Here is a 24494-nt window from a genome sequence, read left to right as displayed (position 1 = left end):
AGGGTGGCCGTATCTTGGCCAACTTGCACCTATACTACTAGAGTGACCAGAGGAGACTTTACGCGCTATTCTCAGAAATGCAGTCCCCACATTCCAGTTCTCGTGTCAGCATATGGGGACAACATACCCAGCCTTGACAGCCTAGTCGTCCAACGTTACGTTACTGATGGTGAAGACGGCATTCTGGTCTCGAAATATGAGACGCTGCCTACAAAGACCGGCACCTATCATCAGGCTACCTTTAGATGGGTTAGACGAAGCTGTCTCAATGGCTGCACAGAGGCAATGCCGGTGTCTCAAGCGACCTATGTGTGTACGGGGAAGAGCTTGGTTGTCAGCTGCGTCCACCGAAAGTGGTAAATGTAACTTCCCTCGGACATGTCGAGTAGGCGTTTTGTGGTACCGGCTGAGTGGGAGGGTTTCCACTGTGGAAGCCCCGAAGCCCGCAGGGTATATGAAGTACATAAAGTCAGTTCTTTCCTACTCGACCAGTGAGACAAAGCAGACCAGCACTTCCTTTCCTATCTCTTTCCTGCGAACCAGTTCTCAGACGTGCCAAAAACATTCCCTAACCATGACGGGACTATCAACTTCCCCCGTCATTGACACGAGACCGGCTACTGTCCCCTACTTTATATTTATTGTTGTTTGTGTCGTCTTCCTCTATGCTGGCTACCGCAGGCTCCTTCCTAAGCCCATACCAGGTATTCCATACAATGAGTCGGCCACCCGGTCTCTCTTTGGAGATATACCTGAGATGATGAGCTATATGGCCAAAACCGAAGAGGTCTGGCCGTGGGTGGCAGACCAAATCACGAAGCACCAGTCGCCTGTTGTCCAAGTCTTTGCAAGGCCCTTTGCCCGACCTTGGGTCATCGTATCCGACCACCGTGAGAGCTCTGACATCCTCCTCCGGCGGACAAAGGAATTCGACCGATCGAATTTCACGGCCGATGTCTTTACAGGGCTGGTGCCAGACATGCATATCAGTATGAAATCCACCGAGGAGCAATTCAAACTCCATCGGAATCTTCTGAAAGATCTCATGACTCCTGCGTTCCTCCATGGGGTCGGTGGCCCTCAGATATACGCCAATACCGAAACTTTTATCAAGCTCTGGGACTTCAAGGCGGAGCTGGCGCAGGGGCATGCCTTTGAAGCTGGCCAGGACATTTACAACGTGGCGCTCGATGTCATCTTCGCAACAACATTCGGCCTGCGAATCAAGGACAGCAACACGTTCGCGCAATTGCAGCAACTTCTGGCCACCCAAAAGCTGGATCTGCCACCGGCCCCCAGTGAACCAGTTTCATTTCCCCAATTTCATCGTCCGGCGACTTTCGAGGCCATTGCAACGCTCACAGAATCTCTAGAGGTATCCATCAAGGCTCCTTTCCCTCGCTTCGCCCACTGGGTCATACGCCAACTGCCTTACATGCGGAAAGCGAGAGCCTACAAGGAGAAGCTCTTCTCCGACATGGTGAACGAGTCACTCAGCAGGCTATCGTCCGGGAACCAAGTCAAGAGGTCGGCGCTGGATGACATCTTACAGCGAGAGACGGCTGCCGCAAAGAAAGAAGATCGACAACCAGAGTACCATTCCCGGGCAATCTATGATGAGGTGAATATCTCCTGGCAGAACTCCCCAGCCACGAAATACAGAAATGCTTGAATGTAATACACTAACACATTTGCTAGCTGTTTGGATTCATCATTGGCGGTCACGACACGACGAGTACGACGCTGACATGGACCGTCAAATACCTGGCCGCAGCTCAATCTGCCCAAACCACTCTCCGCACTCGCCTCCGAGCGGCCTACGCAGCAGCGACGGCCGAACAGCGTAACCCGACTATGGAAGAGATCATCAAAATTCCGATCCCATACTTGGACGCCACCATCGAGGAGATGTCTCGGACAGCACAACTTTTCAACGGTTCCATTCGTACAACCACCGTGGACACGACCTTGCTTGGCCACACCATTCCCAAGGGCACGGACGTATTCCTGATGCAGAATGGGCCCGGCTACCTATCACCTCCTCTGCCGGTCGACGACTCGAAGCGAAGCGCATCCAGCTTGGCCGCTAAGAATCGAGTCGGCCAGTGGACCCCAGACGAAGACGACATGAAGACCTTCCGCCCCGAGCGCTGGCTGGTTCAAGATCTGGAAACGGGCAAAGAAGTCTTCGACGCCCAGGCGGGACCACATCTCGCGTTCGGACTCGGTCCTCGGGCGTGTTTCGGTCGCAGACTGGCGTATCTCCAGATGCGGATCATCGTGGTCATGATGATCTGGAACTTCGAGCTGAGAGAGACTCCACCCACAGTCAGCAGCTGGGCGGCCACGAACAAATTGGCTCGTCATCCTCGGATGTGCTACGTGAGTCTGGGGAAGGCGAAATTCTAGGTGTGATTCAGATGGAAAGGGCAGTGGTCATCACACAACCTTCATACGAAATCTGTCATAGCTAAAGCATATTTCACACGCTACGCAAAGTTCATATAACGGTATCTAACGCATCCATTCCACCTCACCCATTAATCTGTGCACACATGGCGTTTCAATAACGCAGCCTGCTCCATACCTCCCATCGCAAATCTCACAACTGCCGCCTGCAGAACCGTAGCCTGAGCGGTCTGTAGAAGAAGAATAATTCATTCCAGCATTCAGATACAACAACTACCGTTCATCACCAGAGGTAGGTTGCTTACGCCTTCTCACGCAGAGTATCCACCTTGCTTGCGGACAGGGCGATGCACCGCGTCGGGAACCCACAAAGGATGACTCAGAAGCTGGCACAAAATACGAGCATACGAAACAGGATTCTGTCCGCCCTGTAAGGCGGGAAGTTACCCGCCATGTACGGTGTATAGAGGCCCACTGTATACATATATGTACACGACCCGCCCGAATAGTCAGACTGGCCGAAAATGGCAACAACAATACGTCATCAGATGTATATACCGTATATCCCTTTATCACTTCCGAGATGCTGTTATCCTGTTTGTCAGCAAGTACTTTGCCTCCTGCAGGATCCCCACGGGCTGATGACAAGACGGTGGAGGAGACTTGTCAGGCAGCGGTGGTACCGGTCTTCTGCAGGGTTGAAATTTACCAAATCGAACGGGACCTTAGCCCCCAAGCTTACCGATGTGTAGGGCCAGTATAGTGAAAGAGGCAACTATTGCCCCAAAGAGCTCCTCAAGGGGGCCCGTTCAGTGCGTATTGTCCGGAAGATGATGATGAGCATGTGAGACGCAGAGAACTCCACCACCCTTCTCGGTCGAATTTCGCAACAATTATTTTTTGTTCTCGTCCCTGAAAACCCGAGCTTGAGCTGCGTCTTATGGCCGAGCCGAATATCACCGCTACAATCATCACCATTGCTGTGACCGGGGGCTTGAATGCCATCTTTGAATGGAGAAGTTGACCTTTCTATCGAAGGATTGGAGTGTCGTGCTTCATCCACGAGAGATTGTAGTCACCTTCCTTTGGAGGGTAGATTACTGAGAGATCAAGACGGAAGCTGACACAGCGCTCCCATCTTCTTCTTTCTTTGAGCCTTGCCTAGAAAGGGGGAGTTGAGAAGAGGAATTGTTGTATAGTGTTCCTTATGTTTGCCATTTCACAGGCGACCAGAATCACGATCTCCCAGAGTCACACAGGAGTCGAGCAACTGCGGCGCGCAGCTCTATGCAAAATACGGCCATAGCCGCACGTAAAGCACTGTGCAACCGCACACGTTCCGCCTAAGGGGGAATTCAACCCCATGTCATCATGTGAAATATAGGAGGATACTTCTGCCCATAGCTAACTACATGCCTTTAAAGGACCAGTTATTTGAACTTGGGACTGGAAAGCTCTGCTGAGCGACTCCCAGGGGCTGCACGCCACTTGCTACTGGGAAGGATTTAGAATGAACAACAGGAAACCAAAGCACCTCTTGCACAGTGTGAGGCAGCTGTGGTGACAGAGGCACCGAGTTGTATATACAACGTGAGGCGTCGCTTTCAGGTGATCGATCTGCGAGAAATTAGGAGTCTACAGCATGATTGACGGTTTAGCTTCTGTGGGAGGGAGACGCTCGACACTCTTTGGCAAGCCTCTTTCCTTGTCATTACTTCGTACTCAGGCAGGGAGGGAAATAAAAGGGGGTTTGCAGTCCCGTCGATCTTGTGGGCGAATTGTAAACGAGCGCCAATGATTCGCAGGCGAGTCCAGACAGGGGGTTGGGCCGAAAACCCCTGCAATTCGAGATGCGTAACGCGACCGCGAGACACACAGCTGTGCAGCAGACGGCGAGGTGAAACCGCGGAATCCTTCCCAGACACTGTATGTATTTCAATGTGAATAAAATGCGTCATTAAAAGTCACAGCTCGAAACAGGGTGTTTTGCATCATGATGCAGCTCCAAAAATTTGCGCAATTCTATACAAATTTTCTCATACAAACCCACTTCCTTGGGTCCGAAACGCCGGCGCTGGGTGTTTGTTCTAATGATCGTCACGTTTTACGTGCATAGGTCATTTCGCTGCCGCACTACCAGGACCGATGTGATTCCCCTGTGGTTCCTCGTTCACAGGCAGCTCTGCAATGATCTGTGGCTTGGGCGACGTCTCTGACCGGGAGCTATCGTCCACTTCAAACATTGGTGTCGAGGCCGCCTCGAGAGGCGGCTTGGAGTCGGATTCGCTGTCGGTCACGGCAGCGAACTCGGCCCGGGCCTTCCGTTTTCGTCGGATTGCCACCCAGTACCACAGCCCCAGGATCACTGCGAGTAGTGCCACGCCTCCAATGACGCCGCCGGCTATTGCGCCGCCATGGCCTTTCCTCGCCCCTGATAATGATGAGGTGGCCGTGGGGGAGTCGCCGCCGCCGCTGCCGCTGCCGCCGCCGCCAGAAGAGTCTGAGGAGCTGCCGGAGCCGCTTGAGGAAGTAGAACTGTTGGTTGAGGAGTTTGCGGGCGGTGTGAATGCTAGAGAAATAGCGGTCAGAAAGACTCCAAAAGATTCAACAACAATACCCAAAGGGTAAACAAGACGTACCGAAGATCGTGGCTAATGTCGGATCGCTCCACGTTGGCTCTTCGTAGCTGTCGGAGTAATACTGCTTGACCACATCGGGGGACTCGTAGGCCGCTGCAGCTGCATCGTAATGATCTGCCCATTCAAAGTCCGTCATATCAAAAACCCCCAGCCCGCTTGTCCAGGGGTCCTGTTCGGCACCCAGTGCTTTCAAAGAACTAGGAAGCCTGCCGCCTATCGACACCATCTGTCTGTTGCCGATGACAGTGCAGGCATGGCAAGCTCGGCGGACGGGGGTCGTCGAGTTGGATTTGAACCACCGAAATGCGGGGAGAGAGAGTGCGTAGACGTTGAGATAGCCTTCGTCGGAAGCGTTATTCAGATCATATGTTGAGTTTGTTGAGCCACCGTAAACAAACCTAAGGGGATACTGTTAGTTAACCCAAACCCAAGTGCTGCATCTTGCCGGGGTGGTTCTTACACTTCGAACCTCTTCCCACCCCTGGATGGTGCCCCGACAGCGCAAAATTCAGATCTGGGAGGTGGAATGTCGCCGGTTGCTGTTTGTGTATACCAAATCCCCGTTTCAATGTCATAAAGAGTGATGGTTGACATATCAACCATACTTGCCCCGGCCTCGTAGACAGACGCTTCCGTCGGAGGGGCCTCCCCACCGACCATCACCAGAAATCCCTCTCCCCCGAAATTCGAAGTGTATATCATGCGAGCCTGCGTCCGATATTTGCTTTGATTGGGGAGAATGGCGGTGGAATTAGTCCACGATTGCGCCACGAAGTCTCGCGTGACGAGGCCGGACAGAACAGTCATGTGGGGGAGCGAGCTCACAACGTTCCCACCGAAGTTGTAATACGTGGTGTTGGTGAAGGCATTTGCCGACGCGAATGGGCCTGGCGACGTCGTGGCAAGGCCGTCGGTGGAAGGTGCCGTCTCATTCTTCCACGTAACGGCAGATGTTCCTGCGGTGAAAGACCACAGCAACGAGGGGAAGTCAGCTTCTTCATACGGCCATCCCCCATATCGGCTGATTTTGTTCCGCGTCTTGTCATAGAAGAGCATCGGTTGTCGGACGTAGATCATTCCATCCGGGTCAGTTGTCGAAGTAACCGCGCTGACTGTCTGGTTCGTCCAGGACTGTGAGAGGTCGACCACAAGTGTATCGGTCTCTGAACGGGTGTCAGAAGAAGACTCTCGATTATGCGGGGTCCTCTCCATCTCTTACGGTAGTACATCGTCACCACATTGTCGGCCGGCTCGTAAAATTCGCCTCCCGTGATATACAAGTAATTATCATCGGCCACCGCTAAACAGAACGATCAGCAACAAGCACGGTTGTCCGTTGCATAGAGACAGGGAGGGCCATACAAGCAAGCCAGAACCATTCTAGAATAGTGTCGCGGATGAGGAGCGCTTGCGCTGCATGAACGGCGGCGAGGCCGAGCGCAACCATTGCGCACAGCATGATGTCGACGCCGACCCTCAATATAGCAGCAGCGGTGACAACGACGACGACTGAACAATGATGCGGAGGACAACACCACAGAAAAGTTCAGGCGCAGGCGCCCGTTTTGATCTCTGAAACACGGAGTGCCCCATATTTGCATAGCCAGCCATGCCAGCCCAACCCATGCCTGGGGCCGCTGTGTGCCAACAGCGCTTAGTTTTTGGTATTGTTTTCAGTCCCCAGTCAGGGCGAAATTGGCCTTGGCCCGGCCCTGCTGCTGTTCGTTAATATGAATATCCATTCTAGCCCAAGAAACCCACTTGATATCATACCAACTGATGGCGGAGATGGTGAGGACGCTGATAATATTCTGTGCGAACGTAGGTAAGTCGAGCCGTTCAACAAGCTTCCTACCACCGTCCAGGACCATAGTCTACCAGGTCTAGACTGAGACTCGCATCATGCATCAATCAGTACCTGTACCATCAACAGTGGGATAGTTGGACGCCTAAAATCCGAGTCTTTCCAATGATACCGTGCATCTGCGACCCATACATGCTTGTTAGTGCGAAGCAGTGCCACAGTACAAGCTCAACAGCGCGTTGCGGGCGATCATTGGATGGCGACACGGCACATTCTGACGGGGGCGGAAACGGGTATTTCAAACGTCACCAAGAGATTTTCAGACTGCAAATCGCACAAATGTTATATCGGTTGACCTCTCCGACACCCGAAGCGGTGATCGATCGAATGCTTGTAATCGCCCACGCCATGTTGAGATCGTCAGGGAGCGACCCGCGTGGCTTTGGTGGCCTTACGGTAGTAGATGCGCAGTTAGAGTGAGCATACGAGTTCTCCAGAGCCGCCTCCGCTGCATTTTCTCGACGGACATATATATACTTTGGCGCCTATTCTGGCCAGTCTGTCCAATGTTTTTCATTACCAGAAGGCACTCACTGTATCCTCAGGCGGCGTTGATCAGGTCGCAAAACATTCTTCCTGTGCTGTGCAACCAGACAACTCGTTCCTGGCGGTCTCGATATGTACCGTTTCTCCGGTAGGCTCGCGGCTGCCGGAGCCTGGCGCCCTTTGTCCGCAGAATATGGAAGGACAATCCCCAGGATCTGTGAGGTTAATGTGAGAAGGCACGATCCGGGTGTCTGTGCAACAGCGATTGAGGGAGGAAAGCCCGCAATTCCTCCGGTTCGGTCGTGGTGGTATTGTTCATTCCGTGGGGAATTTTATGATCGTATGGACAGGAAAGTCAAGTGGTAAAGCGAAGAGCATGTCAAAAGATGAACTGCTTTTCCACCTGCAAGCGGCTCTCGCCTGTGGGCTAAATCTCGCTTTGCAGACGGTCCCAAAGGTGTCAGACCCTCTTGCTCTTGCCCGACTGTTTCAGTACTCCAAGGCTGGCAGGCTGCTGAAGCAAAGGATTGAGAATCCCGGGGGGCCGCCTCGGAGGATCTCATGAAGAGCGTTCTGATATTAATTGTCAATGCAGATGTTGAATCGTCGATGCCGGACTGTCACCCGCAATCGCCGTTGGCTACATCCCAATGTATGCATCTCTATGGAAGACTTACGCTAATGCCAAGTTATGCCACGGCCCTGGAGTAATTGGTCAAGGCTCGAGGAGGGATTTTCGCTTCTAAGCACTTCGCCCTACATTGGCTTCTTCTGTGAGCAGTCATACCTTTCAGAAAGAGAAGCTCCGCTCACCCTTGGCTCAGAGCCGACCTATCGCACGCATCGCGGACCGGCGATAGACTGCTTTATCCTCAGATTCGACCACACCACTCAATCGTGAGCAGCGGCAAATACGTTCTTGACGCCAAAGCAAAGTTCCTCTGCGAGAACCTCGGAAAGCGGGTTCCACGGCATTGATGATTCTCTGACCACTAGAGTTCGCAAAGCGGTAGAACAGGTTGTGGAAGTCACAGCAGCGCTGGACCACTATCATCGCCGGCAGAACAGCCAGCCACGTCTGGAAGACGTCGTGCTTTCTGCAGACGAGGCACAGGGCTTGTTCCTGAAACTCGAACCAAAGGATGGGTTCAATTTGGAGCAGAGAGTGCATAACTGCATTCGGTTGGGGTTATTAGTGAGTAGATGTTTCAGAACTTACCTTTCTCCGCCACTCCCTCATCACTGCGTTGAAAATTAGAGTCTCCCGAAGTTGTATCGTCCGACGCCCGGGTTATTACACGGAGGACTTCGATGTGGCAGTCGCTGACCTCGAATTACTAGATTTTCCGCAGTATGGTTCTATTTCCGATGCCGAGCTGCACTCAAAAAAAGCTACACAGAGCTCGAGAGTTGAGATAATTCTGTGAAGACTTTCAAGAGACAAAGACAGTAGTAGAAGAGTTCAAAGACCCTGTCTCGGACATCGTGCTGTGGGTGCTGGTCATGGGTGGAATTGCTGCCTCTTTCACGGAGCACCGGCCGTGGTTCCAAGACCGCTTAGAGACTCGAGTAAAGATAATGAGATCGGGCGCGAAGTTGAGCTCCGTAACTTGGGCGGAGTTCAAAAGGCACGTTTCCAAGTTTCTTTGGGGGGCTACTGTGGTCGACGAGCCTGCAATGAAGCTGTGGAATGAGATTACACATGAGCCATGCCTGGCAGATAATGAGACGAAGGGTCAGGAATTGCAAGCAGCTTAGAGGGAGATGTCAGAAACTGGCAACAAGATGAACAGAACTGCTGGCGGACCCAGGTTATGATCACAGACGAGGTAATAGTTTTATATGCTCGGCGAACTTAGCAAACTAAGCAAACTCAAAACACGGGCATGGAACAACCTTTCCGCCGAACGATCAGGCACGTCAAGCTGCGGAGACAAAATAGTGTGACTGAGTGAGGTCACTTACAATTTCTCCAGACTGCGCTGAAAAAGCACTGCGACGTGTCCCCAAGTAATGCATGAGCCTGAAGACTCTACTCCGTACTTATTTCATTATCATGGTGCTGATCTCTTCATGACCCTGGCCGGTGGACAAGTGTGCCTCCCTCCATTGACCTTGTCTATCACAAGCATGTCATCGCATCCTGTGCCCTAACTTCTTGAGCAGAGACACAGCATCTCGTTTGTTACACCGTCCTGCAAGTGATTCTCCATGCTGAAGACCGTCTCTCTCCTCAAGCGCTCTGCGTGCGCTGCACTGGGGCCGGGACCGCCGATTTTAATTGTCTCTAGAAGTTTCAACGCAGGCTGGCGGCATTCATCCACAGACCCCAGCCCAAAGAAAGACCAAGATGGCTCGTCTGCCTCGCAGGGAAATCCTCCACCCAAAAGCCCGTCGATGGAGGATCTCTTAGCGAACACCGACCCCGAAAACAATTCTCTCCTTGCCCCCGTTCACATAGCAGAAGATGCCAATGCTATCCTCAAGTCCGACCATCCCGCAGCCGACATCTTAACTCAGTCAGGCATAGTTGTTCAACGGCAACTGGAAATGATGAACGTTCTGATCGGCTTCGAGCAAGCTAATCGATATGTTATACTTGATCCACACGGGAATCACATCGGGTACATGGCCGAGCACGAGGGTGGTATAGGGTACACCATGAGGAGGCAATTCTTCAACACACATCGGGCGTTTACCACCCACGTCTTCAACCGTCAATCGAGGGAGGTGTTGAGGTTTCATCGCCCATTCTCGTGGATCAACACTCGCATCCGGGTCTATGACCCCTGGGATGCCCCTTCCGAGATTCAAAGATCTTCTTCCACGATGCTAACCCCACGAAGCAATGCCGATTCGATAGACCAGCCACAAATATCTCCTCTTCCACTGGAGTCAATGCGTATAATTGGTGAAACACATTCACAATGGGCACCACTACGCCGCAAATATGATCTTTTTCTTTCCCACGACCTCGCTTTGAATGAACCTGGTCCCGGTGAAATCTCAAAGAGGAGAGGCGAGGCCCTCTCGAATCTGCAGCAGAATCAGATCGCAGCGAATAATAGGTCTGGTTCGACCACAGACTTCACTCAATTCGCCGCTGTCAATGAGCCCTTCTTATCTTGGGATTTTTCGCTGCTGGATCAAAACAACCGGAAGATCGGATCGGTCAATCGCGAATTCCGCGGATTTGGGCGAGAGATCTTCACGGATACTGGAAGCTACGTTCTACGAATGGACGCAGCTGGAATGGAAGATCCAGCAGACAAGCAAGGCGATCGTGGCTACGCCGAAGCGTTGGGAGGAAGAGAAGGCAACTACGGGATGACGCTTGATCAAAGAGCCGTGATGCTCGCCACGGCCGTGACGATCGATTATGACTACTTCTCTCGTCATAGTGGTGGACATGGTTTCTTCCCAATCTGGCTTGGAGGCGGTGGTGGAGAGGCGGCCGGTGGCGCAGCTGGAGCTGGAGCAGCCGGGGCCGGTGAGGCAGGGGCCGTTGGAGCAGCTGGTGCCGCTGAGGCCGGTGGTGCTGTTGTCGGAGGAGCTGGCCGAGCAGTTGGATCGGCTGCAGGAGGAGCAGCAGGGATGGGTGAGGGCGCTATTGCGGGTGCCGGAACCATGGCAGGTTACGAAGCAATGCAAAGGGGAATGGGACGAAGGTCCGAGGCAGCAGGTGGTGATGAGGATTCTCCGCAGCGACCGCCTCCAGAACAACCTTTTAACCAACAGAACGATCCTCAGTCTCCACAAAGCGGTTTCGGCGAGTCACATCAAGGTGAAGATATCTGGGGTTCAGAAGACACAGATCCTTTCAAAGACGCAGCTCAAGGAGGAGGGTCTGGAGCAGGGGAAGGCGGAGGTGGCGGTTGGTTCGCGGACCTGTGGGATTCTTTCTGGGGCAATTGAAGATTTGAAATATGAGCCGGCAGGCAATCTATGTCTTGAGGGTGGACGGATACGGGAAAGAGAAAAGGCATTCAGGTACGTGTTGACGGATACAGATCACCTGTTTTATAAGACTGCAGGATGTGCTTGGGCTCGATTGTATATCGAGCAGCACCGGACGGCATACTCGGCTCATTCAATATACTGTTATCAACAAACCTTATACCCGGAGTGCTCAAACATGGGCAACGGGGCAGTATCACGTGCGACATGCCCCTGCGAAAAGCTCCAGGGCTTCCAAGGCCGACATGCTTTGTGGCACAAGTGGCACTATACAGCGATCTGCGCTTAGTTCGAGGTGGTGCTACAGTGACCAAGCGTGGGCGCGTTTTTTTCAGCCAGTACTGCCCCAACGTCGCTTTTTTCCATTGCTGTTACGCAACTTGGACCCATGTGCAGGGCAAAAACTCCGCCTTTCTTATCTTTTTCCAGGCTCCAAGAGTTCTTGGTATTTTCTTAGGTCTCATCACTGAGGATTCGACGAACGAACCAAGACACCAAATCCCCGCAGATCCTCTTGGTGTGGTCCAATCACATACGCAATTGAAGCGGAATTGCGCCCATGGAGCCGATATTCGACCAGCGAATATACTTGGCACAGCCTGATCCCTGGTCATCAAGATAATGTGACATTGTGCAAGCCTGCGTCTCGGCAACTTCTGATCGATCAGGGATCTGCTGTTCAGACGGCCAGGATCGCAACAGAGGCCAGGCGAGGTCGCGCGTCGAAATGATAAGTATCGAGTCTTCTTTCGTGATTCAATCACCACCTCTGGCTATTTGCTGCCTTCTGCGAAGCTGGAGAGCAGTTAGGTCAACTTAACCCGTCGTGTTTCTTGCCTTCATCCCATCTTCGTTTGATTGCTCCATACAATGGACCTCCACAACAGGTATTCTTCCTCATCCCCAGACGCGGATGTTGCAGAGAAACAGACGAGAGAGGAAACACTTTCTCCCATAGAGAGCCAACGAGGTATTGACGGCGTCGAGAATGAACGGAGTACTCGACTTCACCGGGGCCTGAAGGCTCGCCACATAACCATGATCGCCATAGGGGGTGCTATAGGTTGTTCACGCCGAGGCAACAGGCAAAACAAATTGATCTTCTGACCTTTTGACGATAGGTACCGGGCTGATCATTGGGACCGGCAAAGCCCTGGCCCAAGCAGGCCCCGGCTCTATATTCATCTCTTACACCATTGTCGGATTCCTCGTATACCTCGTCATGTGTGCGTTGGGAGAAATGGCAGCTTGGTTGCCGCTTTCGTCTGGATTCACCGGTTACGCCGCCCGATTCTGTGATCCTGCCCTAGGGTTTGCTCTCGGCTACACGTGGGTCTCGCCATCCCTGCGTCCGCTGTCGAAAGGCTGACATGTCCAGGTATTGGTTCAAATATATCATAGTCACGCCAAATCAGTTGACTGCTGCGGCCTTGATCATCCAATATTGGGTGGATCGAGACCGCGTCAATCCGGGGGTATTCATTGCCGTCTTCTGGGTTGCGATCGTCTGCATCAACTACTTCGGCATTCGGTTCTTCGGCGAGTTCGAATTCTGGCTCTCGACCATCAAGGTCGTCATCATCGTCGGCGTCATCATCTTATCCCTCGCCCTCGCCCTAGGCGGTGGCCCTGACCACGACCGCAAAGGGTTTCGGTACTGGAAGGACCCTGGCGCGTTTGCAGAGTACATTGACGACGGCGCCACGGGACGGTTCCTGGCCTTCTGGTCGACCATGGTGACGGCCACGTTCGCGTACTTGGGGACGGAACTGGTGGGCGTGACGGTCGGCGAGGCGCAGAATCCCCGTAAAACCATCCCCCGCGCCATCAAGCTGACTTTCTATCGCATCCTGTTCTTCTACTGCCTCAGCGTGCTGCTGCTGGGGATGCTCGTACCTTACGACAGCGAGGAGCTGGCGTTCGCCAATAAAGCGTCGTCCTCGGCGTCGGCGTCCCCCTTCGTCGTGGCCATCAAGCTTGCTGGCATCAACGCCCTCCCGGGCATCCTCAACGGGTGCATCCTGCTGTTCGTGTTCTCAGCGTCCAACTCAGACCTGTACATCGCGTCGCGCACGCTGTATGGGCTGGCCAGCGAGGGCCACGCGCCGCGCGTGTTCCGGCGCACCGACGGGCGCGGCGTACCAGTGTACGCGCTGGGCCTGTCGGCGGCGTTCGCGCTGCTGGCCTTCATGAACGTGGCCGACGATTCCAAGACCGTGTTCAGCTACTTCGTCAACCTGGTGACCATCTTCGGCCTGCTGACCTGGATCTCGATCTTGGTCGCGCACATCTGCTTCGTGCGCGCCCGCCGCGCCCAGGCCGTCCCGGACACCGCACTGGCCTACACCGCGCCGCTGGGCGTGGCGGGCTCCTACGGCGCCCTGGCCATGTGCATCCTCATCGCCCTGACCAAGAACTTCTCCGTCTTCGTCGGGCACTTCGACTACAAGAACTTCATCACCGGATACCTCGGCATCCCGCTCTACCTCGCCATGATCGCCGGCTATAAATGGTGGACGCGCCGCCCCCGCGTGCTGCCCGCTCACGCCGACCTGTGGACCGGCAAGGACGCCATCGACCGCGAGGAAGAGGAGTTCTTGGCAGAAAAGGCCAGGAAGGACGCCGTGAACAAGGGCCGTCGTGGCTGGTTCTATCGGACTTTCGTCTCGTGGTTGTTCTAAGGGGTCTGCTGTCGACATTTTGTCAATACAGACCTCTGCTCAAGTCCGTTTCGAGTCTTGACTTCATTCCTCCCGAGAAGGCTAAGGGGTCGATGCATTTATATCCGTCTATAGTTCCTCCCACGATTCCTTTCTATCGTCCATTCCCCATGCTCGCTGTATGGCTCGGGTGTAAATATACCATATCCAAAACTGAAATACCAAGATATACATTCCTCGTGACGCCCTTGTCCGATCACGACTGTAACTCATCCAAAAGCCGAACAGACTCGCGCCAATGCCAAGTAGCCCTGGAAACAACTTCGTCCCTGTCCTGATCAATAGTTATGAGCATGCCTCCCGCGAAATATTTCTTGACTTCCTGCTTTCGCAATAATTCGCCTGCCCCTTGGAGGAGATCAGAACCAGAGACTGAGAAACAGGACCGGATCTTTACATTATAGAAGAAGATGATTCTTCGCTGCTGCTGGGGTTGCGATTCAGGTTCTGGATCCTCGCCACAGCGTTGAATCCGCCATTGCTTTTCGGCATTGCGCTGTGTCCGGTACTCTTTTAGCACTGCATTGATGATCTCGTATATGGCATTGCGAACCACTCTCGAGTACGGCTTATCGACAAACTGAACGAGGACCATCGTCACCTTATTCACGGACTGGACATCCTGTAGCGAAAGCGTGGAAGCAGACATAATGGTCAGAATGATATCGTCCAAGCTGCGAGGTGGCTTGGCCAGGGATTGGTTGTCTGGATGAGTTGCGGAACCTCTTTTTCCCACGTGCTTTCGGACGGTTCTTCCATTTTCCACTTCATGGTGATCAACAAAATCAGCTAGAGTGGCACCGTGCTTCTCTAACTCACGAACTGCACGGACGTTCTTCAATTCACTAAGAGGTTGTCGTTCGGTAGAGTTGGAACAATTCTGGTCTGTCACTTCCATTGGCGATCGAAATACAGCTGGCGGCTCATAGGGATGAACAGAACCGGTCTCGCTTCGAAGGCAGTACCTCAAAGGAATAAGAAGTCTGTTTGTAGTATCCTTCCGCGGTCGCTTGGCGGTCGCTGTTGGCAGGTCGGAATCCTCATATTTACGCTTAGTACTCAATTGAAGACCAGAGGCATGGTGAATTGCCATTGACAGTGCTATGGATCGATTCGCCACCAATTGAAGAGGAGACGATTGAATGGTACTGGCAACCTTTGGATTCAGGTGCTCACCATACTTGCCAGTACCGCCTCGATTGCCTGGAGATGATTGAGCTGGGTATATGTTTTCAGGCTCGGTTCGGCTTGCTGCTAAAGGAGACGACATACGTAAGCTCATGCTGGGGGTCGGCTCGCGAGAGGGACTTGGTGTACCTCCGACATGGAGGTCAGTACACTGGTGGCGGTTTCCGTCGGCTTTGATCAAACGCTCGATCCAATCGACTTCTTCCTGCTCCTCAGGCACTGCAGGAGTGAGGCTCTCCTTTGCCATCTCCTGCAGCTCCTCAAAGCTATGAGTCTCGGTTAGAGGACGACCAAATTGAAGCCTGACATCGCGAGGAAACCGCAGAGTGTAATAAGCAACGTCCGAAGGCTTGGTAAAGGCTGCACCGGTGACTTCGACAACAAATGGCTTCGTAAATAGAACGGTGGGAGGCTGACGCCGAATAGCCGGCTGGTCGATTTTGACATTCATCTGCTCGGTCAACTCAGAAATGGGCAAGTAGAAGGCCAAGCCTCGTTGATTCAGTTCTCGGAATGTGTCTTCGGACATGGTCTGACGAGTCAGAATGTCCAGGATCAGAAATTGTGGCTCGGTTCCGAATGTTTGAACGGCTTCCTTATTCCTGAGACAGGCGACATGGAACGACGTCCAATTTGGAGACCCGCCGTACTTCTCTGCTTCCGCCGCGTCTCTGCGGCCGCCAACAATGCAAAGATCAGCCGCATCTCCTAGTCCCTTGATATAGTCCTTCTTAAGCTTTATCGCACTGGTGTGACAGCTGGTGGAGAAATAGGGATCGGTGCGGCCTTTCAACACGAATCCTTCCCATCTTTGTTCAATGGCATAGCCGAAGAATCTTTGGAGTTCCTCTTTAGCACTTGCCGTACCGAACCTGATCTCCTGGCGGTCACCAAGCTCAGCGACGCCTTCAGTGACGCTGACAATCCGTTCCAGTCGCTGTCTTCGTTTATGATGAGGCTCATCGACCAAGTTGTGATTGTCATGCCACAGGCAGTCATAGAATATGACCATCAATTGTTCGTCAGACGATCTTGGTGAATCGGCAGCTGCACCTATAGCTCTGCCATAATATGTGATATATTTTCGGATCTTCTCGAATGGTAAGATGGCTTTTCGCGAACGGCTCCAAACCAACATTTCGCCTTCAATTATGCAGTTCTGAGTGATAGCACAGTCTGGTTCACTCAGACGCAGACCAGCCTCGAGTGCTCCGTGAAGCCGGACCCATGGTTTGGTTGAGTCTTTACCACGTTTGGAGAAGAGCTGTATACAATCTCTGCCTTTTGACTTGTCGATATGGACCTGGCAGTACCAACCGTCATACTTTCGCTCGACGCTCATGGTTCTTGTATCCGCCATCTGACAGCAGTGCCTAATACTTCGTGCCTTGAAATACTCTTGCCGCTTGATCATTACACCAAGCTTGGGTGTCAAGTGCCGGGCACATTCTTGTCGATATCCTCGTTGCAGAGCAGCTGGTGGATGGTGAGGAATGGAGATCAACTCGGGTTTCTCTAGGACTTTGATCGCTTCTTCAAGAGAATTCTGAAAGGGGAGGACATCGGGCAGCAAGAAATGGAAACATCCCAGCACCAGGTGTTCTGGAATCTGGACGGGATCATAGGATTTCAGGATCATCCGCACAAGCCATTTGGCTTCCCCGCTGTGCAGCCGCGACAGAATGGGACGGAGTAGGGCCTCGGACCTAACTCCATTCCTATGCCTTTTCATCTCGCCGGAAGCGAACCTGGAATTTGCAGCAAGTTGCCACAAAACATCATGAATCTCTTCCAGTGTCACCTCTCGGTGGCTAGCTGGTGAATCATTCTCCGCCAGGGCCATGACATGTTTCTCAAGGCAGGTTGCAAGGTCGAGACCTGTCGCCTCCCACGCATGTAATTGGCGGCCACGGGTCGTGTTCTCAATGAACAGTGCCTTGCACAATACACCGGCCAACGATTTTTCCTGCAGACCATAAACCAGGTGTGGCACTCGATCCAGGAGCAAGCAGCACAGGAATGCCACAGCGGAGGGTCCATGTCGGAGAATTTCGGAGTCATAGCCCCTGAACCATTGGATGACGAGTTCGTGCACGCTCCTAGCGGGACATGTTGACGAAGACTGTGCTTGTTTGCGGGCTGTATCGAGTTCTTTGAGAAGTTGGACAAGATGCTTAAATTTGAATGGCATTGAGGCTGGTTCCCTCGCCACATATCGGACGGAGAAGAGCTGCGGGCGGTTGGTTGCGTGGTACGGAAGCAAGTGTGCAAGGAGGATGCTTGAGGACGCGACGACGCGACGACGCGACGACGCGACTTTGAAGAACATGCGCTAATGACGCGATTCCACGTGACCGGCTACTATTTTCTCCCAGACCGAGACACTTTCGGCTTCCTTCATTCTTTCTTCTCCACGCATAGGCCGGACATCAATTGTATATATATTGATATAATGGCTGACCATCGTGCTGGCTGTCGCATATCGTGGGCTGGAAGCATTATATTCATCTTGTCGTGCCCATGTCAGCCTCCTCAACTGTTCTCGTGTTTGCTTCACCTAGACGAGCAAGCCAGTGTTACAGGTAAGAAATCACGATTGCCGCTTGACAAAGAGCTAGCTTGAAAGGTAAAGCAAGCAGTGGATGCCCGCAGGAATATTTGCCCATTTTGCTCTTCGAAGGCTCGCACACCAGGAGCGTGATATTTTATCAAGTTCCCTTTCGTGGCCTAGAAGTGCCTCTTCAACAGCAGTCAATCACCTAAGAAGAAGGTGAGGAAAGCTAGCCGCATCCACAAGATGCCTTAAATGTGAACCAAGCGTCAGCATACTCTCTCGAAGTCAGGACAGGATTTTGGATCAGGTATACAACCCGCTTCTTGATCCTTTCGTTGTTCAACCCGGACGCTCTCTACACCTTCGCTGTCAGACGTTCCGAAAGCACAGCTTCATCTTTCAACAAGCTTTCAACGTCGCTGCAGACCCTGTAGGTGAGAACTTATTGTGTCCAATCAGCATGTTTAGCTCTCCACAGGGACTGTGCAGGCATTCGGAGCACAATGACCCGTGAAATGGCCGATCCACTAACTCTCATCCTTTACCGAGCGCGCTGATACGCACCCTCACAGGAATTGACACGTAGATTTAGAAGCCCTACGATGTATTTCCGAGAGAATGGTTGATCACCATATCGTGTTGGACCCCCGCACGCTGATGCAAGGACAACTCATGGAGAGCGGGGGTTTATCATCCATGTCACGATAAAGACAAAAGGCGAGGTAGGTCGGATGTGGGAAGTTTTGGTGCATTCTGTAGTATACCAGTCCTCTCCATAAGGCGCCTTACCCACCAGTTTTCAGCATATCAAATACCATTGACAGCAACATGTCGTCTTTCAACGCCCTACGCTTTCATGGCCGTTCAGATATTCGTCTCGAACAGATTCCCTCTCCCCCGTGTGGCCCAGACGAGATTCGTATCCGCCCCGGCTTCTGTGGAATATGTGGCACTGATCTGAAAGAATTCACCTCTGGCCCCATCATGTGTCCGCAACCTGGCTCATCACACCAACAGACTGGTGCTCAACTGCCCGTCATCCTCGGGCATGAATTCTCGGGCACAGTGGTGGAACTCGGCTCCAGCGTCTCCAACGTCAAGGTGGGCGATCGCGTTGCTGTGATGCCTAACCTGGGAGATGCACAGTTCGGGCTAGCCAAGTGTGCGATGTGCGAAATTGGCAAGATCAATCTGTGCACCAAGACTGCCTACTACGGCCTCGATGCTTTGAGTGGCGGTTTCTCCGAAGAAGCAGTCGTCAAGGCCGCCAATGTATTCACACTACCTGATTCAGTGCCTCTGGATGTCGGTGCACTGGTTGAGCCTTTATCCGTGGCATGGCACATGATCCGTGTCTCGGGATTCCAGGCAGGGCAAGACGCCTTGGTCCAAGGTGCCGGTCCCATCGGACTGGGTCTCCTGCTCGTCCTCAAGGTCGTCGGTGCCCGACACGTGGTGGTCAGCGAAGTGCTCGAGAAGCGCAGACTCCGCGCTCAAGAATTCGGCTCAGATGCCGTCGTCGATCCCACGTCTTCAGGTTCTGGCGACAAGAACCCCGTGGTTGCAGCCTGTCGTGAGCTGACACCGGGAAATCTGGGCGTGCACGTCGCGTTCGACGCCTCGGGCCTGCAATCGACCCTGGACACGGCCATCGCGGCGACCCGGCCCGGCGGGACGATGTTCAACGTGGCGATCCACAGCAAACCGCTCCAGATCAACCCGAACGACCTCGTGATCCTCGAGAAGAAATACATGGGCGGCATCGGCTACACGGGCGACGATTTCCGATCCGTGATCTCGGCGCTGGACAAGAACACGGACTTTGCGGGCAAGGCTGCGAAGATGATCTCGGGGATCGTGCCGCTGGAGGACGCGGTCGACAAGGCGTTCAAAGCGCTCTTGGAGAAGAAGGAGGACCATGTCAAGATTCTGGTCCGGGGAAGTCAGAGCGAGAGCTAAATGCCGAGCCAGCCTTTTGCTGCAACGGGGTTCCAAAAGAGAGTAAATCGTTGAGGAGGAGAGAGGAATTCACAGATTGGAAATGAGGGAAATAGAGGTAGAATGCGACTTGAGTGCAGAATCAACTCGGTCGACGGTCCCTAGGGCTGGAGAAACTCGTGGAGATCCCTACAACTCAATGCCATTAGGCCTTGCCTTTGAGGCTGAATTGTCATGGACCTGTGATACCAAAGACCTATATAGCCAGCCAGTCTTTACTGTACGTTGGTCGGTACCAAATCTAAATTCCTATCTACTTCCAAATCAACAATATCACCAACGAACAGAAAGGGAAACAACTAAGAGTATCATTAAGATTATGACTACAGCACCGTGTCTGAGCAGCTAGCTAGCTACATGGGATATAGCAGCACAACAGACTGGCTTTCCTCAAATCTCAAGGCCCGGCCCTCAATCAACGTTGAAGCCCCTCCAGCACAATTCAACCCCGTCCCCGTAGCCAAGTAACGTAGATGTAGCGGTCGAGGGGCCGACACCATCGAATGAATCGAAAGTAGAAGAAATCAATTGAAATAACAGTGCGCGCCAAAGGCTCTTCCCGTCCGTCATTCTGGGGTATCATCAAGAGGGAACAAGAATAATAAGGAGAGGAGGAGGAAAGAAAAGGTAAACGGGGGAACATCGCCCAGGTCCATAGCGTGAAGGGAAAAAGGGAAGAGAACCGTTCAATGGCATAAAGGAAAAGTGTTTGCGGAGAAGCATGTTTGCGGAGAAGCAAATAGTCCATGCCCGTCGTACCCAGGACCACAATCACAAGCATTTCAACACCCCTGGAACATTGCTCAGGCGAATAATCGGTCTCAGTCCTTCAAAAAAGCAGGGTAAGTCCCGTCCGCCACGTCCTGTGCGTTTATGGACTCCGTACCGTGGAGCTTCCGAGGCGCAGGCCCAGCCCGATTTCCTTCCTGGTGTGATACGGAAGTTGGAAGGTATCAATGTCTCGCCGCCCGCGTGCGTGGTACTGAGTTGGAGCCACATTATTCACGTACGGGTCGTCGTCGTCGCCTGGACCAACGCTGTCCTTGTAGTGGTTCCACCGTCCGCTGCTGACGGCGCGTTCCAGTTGCTGCACTAGATGCGAGTTTTCCGCGTCGGCCCCTATAAAAGGCGCGCCGTGCGGCGGGAAGAGGTACTGCCCATGCCCTACTCCGCCTCCTTGTCGTGTATCAAAGAAATCCTCGCCATCACCCCGGGCGGCTTGGAATGTCGAGGCTGAGGGGTACCGTTGCTGGTTGTGGTCTGTCCGTGACCGCAAAGCCAGTGGCGCCACGTGGACTTCAGGCTCCGGGCTGTCACCGCGCACACTGACATCTTCCCAGATCGAGCCGCCGCCGATAGACATCACGGACGGTGACACGCACATGACTGGTGGTGGCAGGTCGAGGTCGCTATGCAACGAGGTCCGTGCTGCCGCCCTGCTTTGGGGTGGCTTGTTCATATTCGAGCCCGACCGTGCCAACGGGCTCGAGCCGCGACTGGCCGGCTGCCTTTCCAATGACCCAGGCCGAGGCGCGCTCATGGACGATGGTGTACAGCTTGCGCTTCGGAGACCCATGACACGCTTATTCACTAGCGGAGACAGCCGTGTGACGATGTCAGGGCTGTCATTTCCCGCCGCGCCGTGGTTAGAGATCTTGGTGTTCCGCTGGTCAAGGAGGCACCCCTCTGAGTCCATGCTTCGCAGCATCATGACTGATTTACGAAGAGCGACCTCTCCCGGCGAGCTGGAGTCCCGAGCCTTCGTGACGCGGTAGCTTGGACCAGTTTTGTTTTGCAGTGGACTTACGGAAGCCGCGTGGCTGCCTTGACTCAGATTCCGCGGGCCGCGTGGGCCTTTCACGAGCGACTTGCGAGGAAACAGAGACGCTGAGTCCAGAGCAGGAGAAGGTAACGTGGGTGATTCGAAGGGAAACCGACCTGATGCCTGCGACGATGGTGGCGTATCCCCCAAAAGAACGTCGGCTCTTGAGCTTAGCGAGAGTGGCCACTGGCGCGGTGTTGTGTTGCAACGCTTCGACATTAGTATGGCCATGTCGCTGGGACTTAAAACCTCCGAATCTGGTCTGGGTGTGCCTGACGTTGCACTGTCGGGACGTTGTATGTACTGTTTCCGCGAGCGGCGAGGTGTGGGTGTCAGGATTGGTGCATTACGAAAAGGAGACGGTACTGGCGTCGTAGATGATTTGGTGGACAACTCTGATTGCACTGGTTTGAACGTTGGTTGCGGTTGCTTGATCTCAAGCGCCTGGAACGACTCATCCATGTCGAGCGTAGTGGCACAAGTTAATTGATTCTGCTCCTCTCTAAGATCTGGCAGCCGCATGGCGCCTTGTGGCCTCGGATCCGGACAAGCCAGATTGGTTATCCGGACGCAATTCTGCCGTTTGTGTCCTCGCTTCGGCCCATCCAAGGCAGATAGCGAATGTCGCTTTGTTGCAAAGCTACCTTGTCGGTCCCATTTCAAGGGATTGCCAGTGGCTACTGAATTGGGTCTCTTCGGAATCTCCGGTACAGTAAGGATGTCTTCGTCGGGAATAAGCAGGCTTGTCGCGGAGTCACTGGCGGCTCGGTAGCTAGCGCTTCTTGATTGTTCGATCATTGAATGTCGATTTTGTTGGTTCGGCGGATGCCTTGTTTTACCGATTCTGAGCGGTGGTAAATCCCAGTCACTCGCATCGATGACTTTGTACGACTCCTCTTGGACAATGATTGTTGGAAATGGTGGTGCAGTCGAGACTTTGATCGTACTCCCTGGGCTTAGATCGTCCGTGTCGACAGTTGGATGAAGAGATCGAATGCTCGGCTGGCCCGTACAAAGACCATGTATTGTTTGCTTGGCTGGAGGCGCTTGAAGCCTCGGAGTCAAGAACTCCTGGTCACGCCGTAGTCTGAGAGTAGTACATTGTCGGTTCAATTCGAGTTTGGAAGCGCCAAGGTCTGTGCCCAAGATCGAGCTGCCAACCGTGTCCAAACTGGTAGTCGAGGCTCTTGCCCTGAATTGCCTAGGAACCTGAATTGTCGGCAAAGGCGGTAATGGCTCGTCGGGGGCCAAAGAAGCCACGCTTGTCAAGCTGACTGAGCGAGGAACTGCTGCAGATTGTGGAGCTGCAGCTTGACTGTGTTTTGGACCCCCCTTCCTCATGAGGACGCTTTCTCGTACTGCTATTGACATGACTTCGGTGGGAATGATATCAGAGTTTCTCGTGCTTGCATCGCTCAAAGGCCATTGAGTGGTAGTATGGTTTCCTGGGTGGGAAACTGGCTTTTCATGTGTGGCGACCGTCACGGGCTCCGCTGGAAATTCGGGCGTGACCGGTGAGCCACCTGTCGAAGGATCACTGAACTCGGTGATCGCAGAGAGAGGGGATTTTTGCATCCGCTCCAAAGGCACAGCCTTCCTTAGCTTGCCATGGCGGCGCGTCTTTGGAATATAGAGTGGGTGGCCAGAAAAAGGCCGGCGTATGCCCCTTTTGCTCCTCGGTCGCAGCACGTCGATATAGTCGTCGGGCTGATAGACTGCGGTGTTTAACTGCTTCTCCTCGTCCTCCCCAACACTATCAGCCCCAATGGATATGACTCCGAAGGGAAGTTGCACACTTCGTCTTAAAGGGGTAGTTGGATGTGCAACGTGAGAGTAGTTTTGTTCGCAAGCACTGAGCTTTGGGCGGTGATATTTGCTGAGACCCCGTGTCAGACCATGGGCTCTCATGATATGGCGATGTCGGCGTCGCTCCAGGGTGATTGCAAGCAAGATCCCTGTACAGGTGAGTATTGCCGCGCCCACCACCGCAACCACAATGATTAGCCATACGGGCCACATCTTTCGCGTTTCGTCGTCGATTTCTCACCCACCTGACAGCAGTCCGAAACATGGTGGAGAAGTCGAGTTGCGCGGGTGCTGTTTGCTCAAGGGGCGTCGACACATTCGACTGGAATGTGGGAGATTGAAGAGCTTCCCGAAGGGATGAAATCCCAAGGACTGGAATGCGGAGGATTTACCATCCAAAGGCACGTGGCCATCAGCCCTTGATCAGGTTGCCGTCGTGTATATCATATAGCCAGAAAATGTAGACAGTCTCACTAAGGTATGGCATCCTGAAGTAGGTTGTGAAGTATACGAACAAGCCACAGAAAGAGGATGGTGTGAAGAGAGCCTGAGCAGAAACACAGGTAAGGAGAAGGTGGTGCATACCTCTGCTTTGCTGCTGCGATGTGCTTGTCCGTATACTTGTTGATAAAAACATTGAGAGAGAAGCTGACAACATATACGATGGTCAACACTTCCCACATCAGAGTTCATTTCCGTCTCCACAATGATGAGCTACTGTTCCACTTGAGATATAAGGAATTGCTCCAACGCAAAGGATTGACTGATCCTCAGCGAACGGTCAGTCCGTGGAGTGAGCATAGGATAGCGCTAATGAAGCCAGCGCACCAAAACACGGAAGTTGAAGGTTTTCCCAAGCAGAATAGAAGAAAAGCAGACGCTATAGGCCCTCACTCCCCGAAAGAGAAGCATTGTCGGGCCCTGCTCGAAGATAAGAGCCATCTTCATACGCCAGGATCGGGCTTCCACAGCCAGGGTGTCACGGTCGTGCTCGATTCAGGCTGGAAGCTTAGCTCGTTGGTGGCGTCGACAAGTCCACTGGTATCGCTTG

The 24494-nt window shown here is 53.2% G+C and overlaps 7 protein-coding genes across 7 annotated transcripts; 4 read left to right on the top strand and 3 right to left on the bottom strand.

Moving 5' to 3' along the window:
• Nucleotides 1-574: 574 nt before the first annotated feature.
• On the top strand, nucleotides 575-2409 carry AYL99_00654 (hypothetical protein; the record flags this gene model as incomplete). Its single annotated transcript, XM_018832170.1, has 2 exons — nucleotides 575-1621; nucleotides 1699-2409. The coding sequence occupies 2 exons, from the start codon at nucleotides 575-577 to the stop codon at nucleotides 2407-2409; spliced, it is 1758 nt and encodes a 585-aa protein (XP_018698049.1).
• A 2117-nt stretch (nucleotides 2410-4526) lies between these two features.
• On the bottom strand, nucleotides 4527-6495 carry AYL99_00653 (hypothetical protein; the record flags this gene model as incomplete). The annotated part of the gene is made up of 5 exons (XM_018832169.1): nucleotides 4527-4978; nucleotides 5049-5446; nucleotides 5509-6211; nucleotides 6268-6348; nucleotides 6411-6495. The coding sequence occupies 5 exons, from the start codon at nucleotides 6493-6495 to the stop codon at nucleotides 4527-4529; spliced, it is 1719 nt and encodes a 572-aa protein (XP_018698048.1).
• Nucleotides 6496-9609: 3114 nt separating this feature from the next.
• AYL99_00652 (hypothetical protein) lies at nucleotides 9610-11313 on the top strand (the record flags this gene model as incomplete). The annotated part of the gene is made up of 1 exon (XM_018832168.1): nucleotides 9610-11313. One exon carries the CDS (start codon nucleotides 9610-9612, stop codon nucleotides 11311-11313), a length of 1704 nt encoding a protein of 567 aa, XP_018698047.1.
• A 912-nt stretch (nucleotides 11314-12225) lies between these two features.
• Nucleotides 12226-14036, top strand: AYL99_00651 (hypothetical protein; the record flags this gene model as incomplete). The annotated part of the gene is made up of 3 exons (XM_018832167.1): nucleotides 12226-12418; nucleotides 12477-12684; nucleotides 12734-14036. The coding sequence occupies 3 exons, from the start codon at nucleotides 12226-12228 to the stop codon at nucleotides 14034-14036; spliced, it is 1704 nt and encodes a 567-aa protein (XP_018698046.1).
• A 235-nt stretch (nucleotides 14037-14271) lies between these two features.
• AYL99_00650 (hypothetical protein) lies at nucleotides 14272-17454 on the bottom strand (the record flags this gene model as incomplete). The annotated part of the gene is made up of 1 exon (XM_018832166.1): nucleotides 14272-17454. One exon carries the CDS (start codon nucleotides 17452-17454, stop codon nucleotides 14272-14274), a length of 3183 nt encoding a protein of 1060 aa, XP_018698045.1.
• Nucleotides 17455-18645: 1191 nt separating this feature from the next.
• AYL99_00649 (hypothetical protein) lies at nucleotides 18646-19776 on the top strand (the record flags this gene model as incomplete). Its single annotated transcript, XM_018832165.1, has 1 exon — nucleotides 18646-19776. The coding sequence occupies one exon, from the start codon at nucleotides 18646-18648 to the stop codon at nucleotides 19774-19776; it is 1131 nt and encodes a 376-aa protein (XP_018698044.1).
• Nucleotides 19777-20686: 910 nt separating this feature from the next.
• Nucleotides 20687-23708, bottom strand: AYL99_00648 (hypothetical protein; the record flags this gene model as incomplete). Its single annotated transcript, XM_018832164.1, has 2 exons — nucleotides 20687-23592; nucleotides 23648-23708. The coding sequence occupies 2 exons, from the start codon at nucleotides 23706-23708 to the stop codon at nucleotides 20687-20689; spliced, it is 2967 nt and encodes a 988-aa protein (XP_018698043.1).
• Between the last annotated feature and the right edge of the window lie 786 nt (nucleotides 23709-24494).

This window comes from Fonsecaea erecta, assembly GCF_001651985.1.
Source record: "Fonsecaea erecta strain CBS 125763 chromosome Unknown Scaff1, whole genome shotgun sequence".
In the NCBI taxonomy this organism is placed as follows: Eukaryota; Fungi; Ascomycota; class Eurotiomycetes; order Chaetothyriales; family Herpotrichiellaceae; genus Fonsecaea; species Fonsecaea erecta.
This window is presented reverse-complemented; position numbering and strand designations above follow the sequence as displayed.